The 11,853-nt window shown below is 46.5% G+C and overlaps 1 protein-coding gene across 1 annotated transcript; it reads left to right on the top strand.

The window, feature by feature from the left end:
• The first annotated feature begins 967 nt into the window (after positions 1-967).
• On the top strand, positions 968-10,584 carry bmp4 (bone morphogenetic protein 4). The gene is made up of 4 exons (XM_035611186.2): positions 968-1,255; positions 5,652-5,774; positions 6,397-6,761; positions 8,883-10,584. The coding sequence occupies exons 3-4, from the start codon at positions 6,404-6,406 to the stop codon at positions 9,734-9,736; spliced, it is 1,212 nt and encodes a 403-aa protein (XP_035467079.1). The 5' UTR covers positions 968-1,255; positions 5,652-5,774; positions 6,397-6,403; the 3' UTR covers positions 9,737-10,584.
• The last annotated feature ends 1,269 nt before the right edge of the window (positions 10,585-11,853 follow it).

Raw genomic sequence — 11,853 nt, 5'->3', positions numbered from 1 at the left:
ATTTTAGTGCCGCATCTGATCCGATTGATCACGGGATTCCTCAGATGATCTTGTTGCTCTTTGGGGAAATCTTTTATTTCAGGACAAAGATTCACAATTGGGGTCGTGGACCTCCACGGTTCCCCGACGAGGGATCCCTCTATTTTACACACTAATGAGCACAATGGAAAGCTTTGTTGCGCACAACTTGTTAGATGAAGAGTCTATAGATTTACCATCATGTCATGATATTTAAAAAAAAAAAAAATCATTCTTAAATGAGTTTCTCATTTAAAGCTCTTTTAACTGATATGCATATGTACATCTACAATATGCCCCGTAAAATATGTTAACCCTAAAACAAATTGTTTAAAAAAAGTAGCTGTTGAGTTAAAGTATCTTTCTTTATGTCATTGACAACAAATGACAAACTATTAAGGGCCCTATTAACTCTATTGGAGGCCTTTAGGGGCCAGATCTAAATCTCACTGCTTAAGGAGAAAAAGAAATAGACAAATGAAAAAATGAAATTGATGTTGGGAAGATGAGTGACAGGTCAAAAAGAAAGAGAGACATCACTTTGATATAGGCCTTATTTGTCTGATTTGATTTTTCGTCTAAAAAAATGAAATTTTAAAGTTAATTTTCCCAACATTTTGATAAATCTGTGGCCAAGTTCTCTTTAAACTGTTTTTTTTTTTTTTGGTTTGTTGTGTTTTTTAGAGGGTCACGATGTTGGCTTGCAACAAGTTTTCTGTCTCGATCCCGGCAATTTAAATGCAAAGTGGCAAAGTTTCACGTAATTAAAAAGACGAAGAAGAAAAAATGCAGCGCGCAACGAGCCCTTTATTTTGAGTGGAGGAGGAGGAGGAGGAGGAGGAGAGAAGGGGGGTTATCCAAGGTGTTTGAGACAGATGAGGGAGGTGGGGGTCGGGGAGGGAGGCAGAGAGGGAGGAGGAGGCAGGGAGGGATAAAAACTGCAAGGAGCCATAGATGCTGGATCATTTGAAAAGTTTCCCCCCCTTCTGCGCGCCGCCTGCCCTCACGAACTGTACTGGAGACGGATCGGAAAAAACCCCGCAGCAGAGCCCGAGCGCGCCGGCCTTCGCTCCGACCCCTGTCCCGCCCTGGTCCGTGCAGAGGTGTCGAGGGAAGAAACGGATTAATGAGCCAAAAAGGCACAGAACTTCTCCTTTGAGGCTCATTTTTCGGCTTTTACGCCTGGGACTGCCTTTCACATTCACTTCGTTCGAGGATACCTGGACCTCTACTGATGGTAAGCGCTCATCTCACTGACACATTCACACACACACACACACACACTCACAGACAGACACACACACACACACACACACGCAACCAGCGAGTCGTAACCGGAGCTTTTAGGAACCGAGCCGGTTGAATTCTCGCTGACATCCCTCCGTGGTGACTTTGGGTTTTGGACTTTGGGTGGTGGGTTTTTTTTTGCGCGCGCGTCCAAGCGACTCCGCCGTGGGCCGTGCAGCATTCCCTTCAGACTAATGTAGAATCACACACTCCCCCAGTAACCTGCCGGTCCTCCTCGGTCACAGAGGAGCGGGGACCAGCCGAGAGAAGAGGTGTATTTCGGGAGCGAGTCGCGCGGCGATCCCGCTGGCGCTCGTCGTTCGTGCCGCAGAGTTGCGCAGTGACAAACCAGATCATTTACCAACAGCGTTCGATTCCTCCGCGCGTCTCTCTATCCACCCCCGAGAAGCGTTTTCAATATTTACACTGTGCACAGTTTAAATTGGCTTCGTCAGTTCGGGCAGAGTGTTTGGGTGGTTTTACACCTGTATCTGCCGCGCGTCATCCCAGTGTGCGTAAAGTGAAAGGTGCTGATGACACAGCTCAGACCTTCTTTTTTTCTTTTTCATTTTTGCCATGGATGGAAAAAAAGTACGTATTTCTTAATGTTTATTTAAAAATGTCTATTTAATTCCGCGTCACAGGTCAATTACAACCCGTGTGCGTCATTGAGTCAGTTTTAAAGCGGCACAGTTCTCTCCAAGTGTGTGACAAAAGTCTGCAGAAAAAACAACAAGTGAAATACTCGGTGCCAACACATTACATCGCTTCGCCTGCAACGTTACAGTAGTCAACTGGAACCGGTTGATAATTGTAGAAGGACAGTGGAGGAACAAGGGCTCACACGTTTCACAGGTTTACACCTGCAGGCAACGAGCGATTATAAAGTGAAATTGTGCCATTTTCATCTCGTCATGCAGCAGCAGAGAAAACGTTCTGCGGCCTGCGGGCGCATGGCGTCTTTGGCACACACACCTTTACTCTTCATCCCACATTTCTCCTCCATCGTGCAGGGAAACAGACGCAATACACGTTGCATGCAAATGCACTTTTTTACGTACATAATTTTCTATAATAAAATAATTCTCTTTTTTTTAAAATGTGTGTGGCAAATAGCAGTCTAGCTGGGCCAATATTGTTTTTAATTTTTTTTGCTGTTTCGGTAAAAAAAAAAAATATATTGGCCCAGGTCAAGGTGTTGACTTTTTGCTGATGATACTATACTTGATATTTTGACTTTTCTGGTTTTAATTTTTTTGGTTAATTCAACACTCTTCAACCTGTTGTGCAAATTAGCTCGGAGGTGATTTTAAAATTTCGTCTTGGAGGGAATGGAACCAGCCAAGTCATGACATTCGCCATTCATATCGGGAGATGTTTTCTTCTGCAGCTTAACAAAACCATTAACCTGACTTCAGTGATCTCACTGACTGTGAATGTTCTTGCTGTTGAAGTGCTCACTGGGAGCTAATAAAAATCCCAAACCACTATTCGACAACAACAGACTTCTGCAGGTCTCTGTTTTATTTCTTTCAACAGATATGAGGATATTGTACTTTGTTGGACAAATTGAATCCTAGTGAGAGCCTTGCTTATGATTTAAACTCCTCCAAGCTTTATAGTTACGACAGAGTTGTTGTCAGGGAGTTCAGCAAACATTTAAAATGTCCTTTTTTTATAGGATAGTTATTATTTTTCACTTTATTTGGAGTACCCATCAGAAACATGAAAGCAATGTAGCATAATGAACTGTATAAAATCTAAAGCCACATTAGCAGCAACCAGAAAAAAAAGAGATACATCACATGAAATATAGCAGCTGATTACAAAACAAAAATTCACGACTTGAACGGGTTGGCAGGCTGATGACTGGCATCCGAGATGATCAAAATCAGGCCACAGATTTGTCTGTTCCCGTGGTAACCTGTTGCCCTCCTCCCTCCCTCCCTCCCTCTCATCCTCCCTCCCACCATCACTGTCAAATTCCTCATGAAACACATCTGAAGAGCCATGTGCAGAGTCTGATCACATTATCTCTGGTCTGGGAGGGAGAAGAGGCCAAGGGGGACCGAGCAAAGCCAAGGGCAGTTGACTGCTCCGGCCTAATTGCTCCCTGGTCTGCATTTGTGGTCGGAAAATGTTTCTGTCTGTCTGTCGCACGGTCCAAATCTCTTCATTGTGTGAAACACTGTAAACCCTATAATTTATATAACTGTTTGATCGAGAGGAGAGATAATATGAGGGCTGTCTGATGAAAAAAAAAACTGGACAGAGTTTGGTGTAAAAACTTTTCTTCTTCTTTTAAAAAAAAAAAAAATCACCACGGGTGAAAACAGGCCACATGTACATGAACGCAATAACTTTTTCCAGAGTTGAAAGTCGCCGCCCGCCCGCCTCACATTTTCTTTCATCATCATCGTACCACTCTGAGTGTCTGTCTGTTTTAGCCCGCAGCTTTGTCAGTGGCTGGTTACAGTTACAAGATGTTCTGTATGGTCAGTGTTTTTGAGTACTATGAATCCCTGTAATCATGGGAGAGGCCCTCTCTGGACAATGAACATTTGTTGTCAGAGATGTGCACACACTCACTCGCTCGCTCGCTCGCTCCCTCTCCCTCAGACACACACACACACACACACACATTATCCCCCCACCCCTTGGGTAATAGAGCTGATCATGTTCTGAGCCCTCCTCTCTCTTTGCCACAGTTCTCACAAACATGCAAGCGGTGGTGGCACACACCCGTCCATGCATACAGACACTCTCGCGTTGCACACAGTTGAGCTCATGCACACACACACACACACACACTGCACATCACCTTTTCTCAGCACACACTGGATCTAGTGTCATGACCGCAAAAGGGGTTGGGAGGTAGGGGGGTGGGGGTCAATCGGAGGTCAAAGTCTAATGCAGTTAGGGAAAAGGTCCTTGATTGCATGTACAGTGAGCCATGCAGGGGCCGAGATAATCGCAAAGATACGAAGCCAGACATGCTCACACACACACACACACACTCAAATACACAATGTATATTGCACACACACACACGCACACACACACCGTGCATCATCACTGTGTAGTAATGCTTGGGCGCTCTCCAGCAGAACAGGCTCCAAACGATGACCAAAGCCCCACATCGCTCCGGAGCTAAAATGTCTGCTCCATGGTGCCGATGTTGTTGTGGTCCCTGTGTCAGAAACTCGGTAATTTTATTAGTGTGAGTCAGCAGCATTTAACACATTTAAATGACGTATAAAAGAATTGAGTCATTAGAGCCACACTGCTGCGCTTGTTAAATCTGACAGAGAAAGAGGAGGACTGTTAAGTGTTGTGAATAATCTTTTTGTGTTATTACGCAATTTATTTTCATGGTTTCTGTTTGCAGATGCTGCTCTCAAAATTATAAAAACGTATTTTCTTCTGGCGCGAATACCCGGGACATATCCTCGATGCTGTGGTTACATCAAGTTTAAGAGCCCAATCTAACCCTGCAAGAAAGAACAAAACAAAAAAAAAAACACGCTCCAGTGCTGGAGGTTCAACTCTCCGACTGATGACAGTGATGTCAAAGAGCAGAAGGCCTGTCATCAGCGTCACTGCAACCTGTTTGATCCCTCAAGTGGGGCAGCGTTACTAAGAGATGGGGCCCTTCTGAGATGGACCTATTCAAACTCCCTGTCTGAAATAGCTGATCTCATTTGTTTGGGAAGGGAAAAGGTTGAGTGAGTTCACTTGGACATGGTTTCTAAGAGCTTACTGCCCTCTTGTTTTGGATATAGATTTTACCACTCCTGATCAAAGTGGTGTTATCAGCTCTTTGGTCTGTGTGTGTGTGTGTGTGTGTGTGTGTGTGTGTGTGTGTGTGTGTGTGTGTGTATGTGTGTGTGTGTGTGTGTGTGTGTGTGTATGTGTGTGTGTCTGTGTGTGTGTGTGTGTGTGTGTGTGTGTGAACATGAGAGGGTAGCTTCAGACTCCCCCCCCCCCCCAGCTGAATCTGGCAGTTATCTGATGTTTTCTTTTTTTCTCGTTGAAGGTTTCTGCTCGATTTCTGAAGTGGTTGAGGTGTGTTCTCTGTCTTACTGTAGGTGTGTGTGTGTGTGTGTGTGTGTGTGTGTTTGTGTGTGTGAGGCATTAGGGATCTGCTCTTTGTGTTGTGGCACATACCTCCTTACATTCCAGTTACAGTAAATAGCTAGCTCAGCCCGTGAGCCAAAATGATAAGCCTTAAAGAGACACCGGGTCTCCCTCTTACCCACTTACACAGATGTTTTGACTGATGTGTTTGTAATTGCATTCACCTCATGATTTCCCTGTGTGATTTTTCTTTCTCCTGTCTCTTTCAGGAACAGGGTCACTCCAACGTTCTCCTGCAGCCGCCCAACGCCACCTAACATTTCCTGGAAAAACGTGTCCATTGCCTGCTCCCAACAAACATGGACTGTTTTCCCATGCTTTATTTTCTGTCGGTAAGTAAGTGGACCTTTTCATTTCAATTTGGGCCACGTGACACATTTTGTTCCCGGTCCCTCTCCGTCCAACGAGTCACTGATTGACGTGGCGTTCAGCGAGCCGTGAACGGAACATGGACGATGTATGTGCTTGAGGAAGTTAAATATGTGGCACGTAGCCTTGGGTTTGCCCCATGGCCACTTGGAGCAAACTCAGGACCGTGGCCCCTTATCGAGTTAAGAATTTGCTGTGACCCCAGGGCCGCCTCTTTTATTTGTCTAATCATAGTGGGGAAGGGAGGAGATGACTGGGGGAAGGGAGGCAGTCAATAGGAATGGCTCTAAGATTCAATAATGCCTTCTTGGAGCAGTTGTTTACCTATGGAGGATGTCGCCAAAGGTAAACTCCAAGTGGTCGTTCTGATCAGCGACAAACTGGACTATAAAAATCAATTTGAGTCGCCTTTAGTGGGGACAGGGTGAAAGGGTGTTAAGAAAACCACAAAACAATTTTTTTCTGCCAGTTACAAAGAAGGCCTGTCTCTCCCATCCTTGTTTTCCTTTTGTGTGTTTTCTCCCTCTTTGCTCTGTCCAGCTCTCTCTTAATATTTCCCCTTGTGCCATCTGCTGCTCCCCCCAGAGACATCATGATTCCTGGTAATCGAATGCTGATGGTCATTTTAATATGCCAAGTCCTGCTGGGAGAGAGCAACCATGCTAGTCTGATACCTGAAGAAGGGAAAAAGAAAGTGCCAGGCCTGCAGGGTCGTTCGGCCGCTCAGAGCCATGAACTGCTGCGGGACTTCGAGGCCACGCTGCTGCACATGTTCGGCCTCAAGCGGCGGCCGCGGCCCAGCCGCTCCACCACCGTGCCTCGCTACCTGCTGGACCTCTACCGGCTACAGTCGGGGGAGGCCGAGGAGGCTGGAGGGCATGACATTGCTTTTGAGTACCCAGAGAGGTCAGCCAGCCGGGCCAACACTGTGAGGGGCTTCCACCATGAAGGTAAGGGGGTAAAAAAAAAAAGGGGAGAAAATATTTTATTAGTCGGAAGACAGATGCATCATGTCAGCAAAGAAGCATTAGACTATCAAGGTCACTGTTGCCAGGCCTTCTTTTAGTAGTATTTTATTTCATTAGCATAGTTGATGACTGCAAAGTTTTTTAGAATTATAAAAAAACAACAACAAAAAAACATTTCCTACATCCCTTCAAACGTAATTCTATGGCACCTCCACCCATCTCACCATAACCAAGGAATCTAAGGATGTGGTCACCAAACACTGTCTGAAGAGGGGCAAAAAAAAAAAATCGGCCAGACAAGCTCTCAGGAGCCTCATTTGACAAAACTCTGCGTGTTTGGTTAGCAGCTGAAAGAAAAGCATACCTCCATATTACTGACTTGCACTTCTCACCCCACCCAGCCGAACACGGCTTAAAAAAGCTCCGTCTTGGCCTGGAATTGAAGTGTGCTCCTCTCTCATGTCTCCAGTTTATATGGAGGGCTCTTTTAGAAGGACCTTCCTCAACGTGCAATTATCTTTAATGCTACTCTGCAGCCTTCTAAATAAAGCCCCTACTGCCAACAATGTGGGTGCTGGGAGCAGACGCTGCAGCTCTCCGGAGGGATGGAAAAAACAGTCTCAGAAGCCGGCGTGATAGAAAGACTGGAATGTTAGAAGGGTTTCTGTTTATTGTGACTTGGATCTGCTTAGTTTAAGCGACAGCTGCAGACGTTTCAATTAGACCAGGAGAAACTCCAGGTTGACCGATCTGTAAAATGCACGTTGAGGTTGGAAAGCCAGACTGAGACACGTCGGGTAAATGCTTCAAAAAAACCCCAAAAAACCCCCGCCGTCTCGAGTGACCTTGTAGCGTAGTGAACTGAGAAACCCGGGGAGCTTTAGGGCTACGGAACATGTCCACCCTGAGGGGGAGGAGTGAGGAAGGAGGGATGAGTCAGCCGTAATGGGGCTTGTCAAACACACTGCTCGTGGTAACACACGCCAACACACACCAACACGGTAACGCACCGGGGCGAGCGAGGAAGAAAGGGCCGCTCGGCCGCTGGAGGAGGAACCTCTGCCTGTGATGCAATGTGTATGTGAGTGCGTGCGTGCGCGCGCGCGTGTTTCGACTGCTCTCCAAAGGCATTTACCCTCCTTCTCCTCCGCTAAACTATGTTAATAATACGCTTTGAGGTCTTTCGAGTAGGAGTGCCTGCTTTCATGGAAGCACCATTGTGCGATAGGGTGATTCAGTTGACTGCTCCGTCCAAAACACGGTGAGGCATTACAGTCTGCGGCGGGCGGACAGCGAGGTGAGGAGACGTGGGAAGGTACGCACACCATGTGACCTTGTTTTTATCAAAACGACTTTGTGAATTAACACACAGGGCAGGCAGCACACGAGGAGGCGAACGCGTTGGCATTCGACATTTTTGATCCCGCCGCATTCCCTCATAAGACCCCCCCCCCCCCCCCCCCCGTGGCCCCTCGGTTTGACGAGATTCGACTGTGTCGTCTGGCTCCTTAATGATTATTCACATTGAAAATGATAAATGTCTTAAGTGAACAAACTGCGGAGCTAATCAAAAACACAGCAGCTCCTAATAATGAGAACCACCTGCGCGAGATTAGGGCCTGGGTGTGAAATAACAGGGGTGGATTGAGCAGGAAAGTAGTAGACACAACATTCCTTTCCCCAACAATGGTGATCTTGCCAGAAATCTGCAGACTGAGCGCGGAACGGCGAGCCTGCACTGTGTTTATACTGTAGCCGCGGTACGTTAATCACCACCCTCCTCGTAATGCATGTTGCAGCAAAGTGCTCAGAGAAAGGCAATGAGAGAAGCGCTGGATAATCCTTATAGACAGATAAGGGAGCGTGGACGATGTATATGTACATTGTCGGGCTGTGCAGAAGCCTCGGAGAGTGTGACTCCGCTGGGTAGAAGCATGTTCGAGTGTGGAAACGTGAGGTTAGCACGGCTCAAGGAGATTAACAGTTTTACCTGTGGTTACTGTCAAGACACATTTAAGACACATACAGACATTTTCTGCACAATGTATTGGAATTATGTGCTTAAGCAAACATCCCACATTTCTCCTCTTGCTCATTATACAGAGCACATGGAAAAGGTGCACGAGCTGGACGACGGAGAGACCACGCCCCTCCGCTTCCTCTTCAACCTCAGCAGCGTCCCGGACGAGGAGCTGCTCTCCTCGGCCGAACTGAGGCTCTACCGTCATCAGATTGACGAGGCCGTCGCCGACGCGCTCTCAGGTGAGCAGGGGCTCCACCGGATAAACGTGTACGAGGTGCTGAAGCCCCCGCGGCCAGGGCAGCTGATCACGCAGCTCCTGGACACGCGGATTGTGCGCCACAACGCGTCACAGTGGGAGAGCTTCGACGTCAGCCCTGCCGTGCTGCGCTGGACTCGGGAGCGCCTCCCAAACTACGGGCTGGCCGTGGAGGTCCTGCACCTCAACCAAACGCCGCGTCACCAGGGCCGACACGTCCGCACCAGCCGCTCACTACACCAGGAGCCCGGTGAGGACTGGGAGCAGCTACGCCCCCTCCTGGTTACCTTTGGCCACGACGGGAAGGGTCACCCGCTGACCCGCCGGACCAAGCGCAGTCCCAAGCAACGGGGCCGCAAGCGCAACCGCAACTGCCGGCGCCACGCGCTGTACGTTGACTTCAGCGATGTAGGCTGGAATGACTGGATAGTGGCGCCCCCTGGTTACCAGGCTTATTACTGCCACGGGGAATGCCCCTTTCCCCTGGCAGATCATCTGAACTCGACCAACCACGCCATTGTTCAGACACTGGTGAACTCCGTGAACAACAACATTCCCAAGGCCTGCTGCGTGCCAACAGAGCTCAGCGCCATCTCCATGCTCTACCTGGACGAACATGACAAGGTGGTCCTAAAGAACTATCAGGAAATGGTAGTGGAGGGCTGCGGCTGCCGCTAACACACAAACTAACCACAACTTGGACTTGGACTAGTGACTTGAAAAAAAAAGCAACATAGACGCTAAAAAAAAAAATCAGAAGGTCTTTACTCCCAAAAATGTTCACTTGGACCCTTATTTATAACTTTTATGTTGAGGTGTATGTTTGTCTCACTTTCTTTGTTTCTTTGACAATATGATCATATATTTTGACAAAATATATATATATATATCTATATATATATATTTATATCTACATATTAAAAATAAATTGAGTCCTTATTTTAAACATAAAAAGCTGTACAACTTTTCATAATGTACATTAGATTGTATAAGTTTTTTATTGAGAAAATAGTAAAAACAATCTAAAAAGTAAAGTTTATTTACTTGTAATATTTATTGCTTTCATATATATATACATTTTGGAGTAAAAAAATAAAAAACATGAATTGCTTCCAATAATACGTTCAACCGGATGACAAGACACACACTTGGTGCATTTGCCTAAATTAGAGCACTGCATGAAACGCCATTTTTTTCTCTCAATGTAATGAGTTGAAATAATCACATATGTGAACTGAAGTTACTAGATGAATCAGGCTGATGGTTTTAATTAGTCCCTCAAAACCACATAAATTTTATCATTTTGTAAAATATATGTCATAACTATCTACTATAAGGGGGATTGTAACAGAAAAGTACATTTCTGTTTTGGATGAATCTGGATTTAAATTTATAAACCTGTTTATTCTGGTGGCCTTTTAATGTGTTCAAGTCAACATTTAGCTAAAAAGAATGATGAAAGATAACAGCAGAGAGATCTTCCGGATGCTCTGTCTTTCCCAAATAAAAGAATGTTTGGTTTATTATTTGGCATCTCACCAGCTTTGAATGATTCACATTTCACCAAAGTGAAGAAATGATCGTCCTGTGATTAGATTTCTCTCGGTTTTTCAGGAACAGGAGCTGCTGCCGAAACGCTACGCCATTTCAAAGCTTGTTCCCCCTTTGACCGAAGGCCTTATTGTTCTCATATTTCACTTTTATGTCAATCTGACTAACATGTGGTGGTTGGACACTCGCTAATCCAATTGCAGTCGGGGCGGGTTGTTGGGCCCGACTGTGGGAGGGTGATTCTATTGTTCCTGACGTCCCCACATTGGGGGCATGATTGTGGCCGATGCGTCCTGCCCTGACACAAGACGGCTGAGTCCTCAGAAGAATCAAAGGTTAGACGCTCTGTCTCCTGCCTTTGTCTTCAGCGGCTCATGCCGGCAGAGCAAAGACGCCTGTCTCCAACCTGTGCCCCATCACACAATAGGCTTCTACATCACTTATTTACAAGCTGACGGCTGGCCCAAATTATATGATAATGTTTGGAGAGAGCGTCTCCTTTGAACTGCTGAGGGGGGGGGGGGGGCATTTGCTGTGAATTGTTTTGCAGACGGTGCCCTGTACATCATCGTGTCTCAGAGGTGAACCATTGGACGCGTGGTGATTTAATCCCTCTTTTGGTTTTAGGCACAAAGCCAACTTTTGAACTACCGAACGGTCTGTCTCGCAAAAAAACCCAAAAACTAATTTAACTAGAAAGATATTTAAGTAGTAGGTTGAGTGGAATAAATTATGGATGACAAGTCGATTTCCTCTAATGACAAGTCAGGTAGTTCTCTCTCGGAGCGGAGCATGTGCGGCCCCCCTCAGGCCGTCCGATGGCCGCCGGGCTTCTCTTTGATGTGCCACATATCAGCGTGAAGAATTAGGGAGAGTGCTTCGTAAGGAGAAGACAGAGAAGAATTTCATTTTGAAGTGGCTGAAGGCGGAGGCGAAGGGGCTGCAGTGAGGTTGGAGGTAAACGTATGTGTGTGTGTGTCCACAAAGACATATTTGGGGGGGGGGGGGGGTGACTTTTCAGCAGCTTGACAGAGCAGTTACAACATTTCAACTGTTCCTCCCCTCTGAACCGAGTTGAGATAACATCAGCCAGTTGTGGTAATTGTCCGTTCATTATCCCACTACCCTACACAAAGAGAGGCTGCATGTTTATTAAAAGGCCCGGGGAAGGACGTTTATATAAGCTCAGCACGCCCAGTGAGCCTGTCATTTACGCTCACCACCAACCTGCTCCGAGTCGAGCC

The sequence above is a fragment of the Scophthalmus maximus genome, chromosome 15, assembly GCF_022379125.1.
Source record: "Scophthalmus maximus strain ysfricsl-2021 chromosome 15, ASM2237912v1, whole genome shotgun sequence".
NCBI lineage: Eukaryota > Metazoa > Chordata > Actinopteri > Pleuronectiformes > Scophthalmidae > Scophthalmus > Scophthalmus maximus.
Note: the sequence above shows the minus strand (reverse complement) of the source record. Positions and strands in the feature narration are given on the sequence as shown.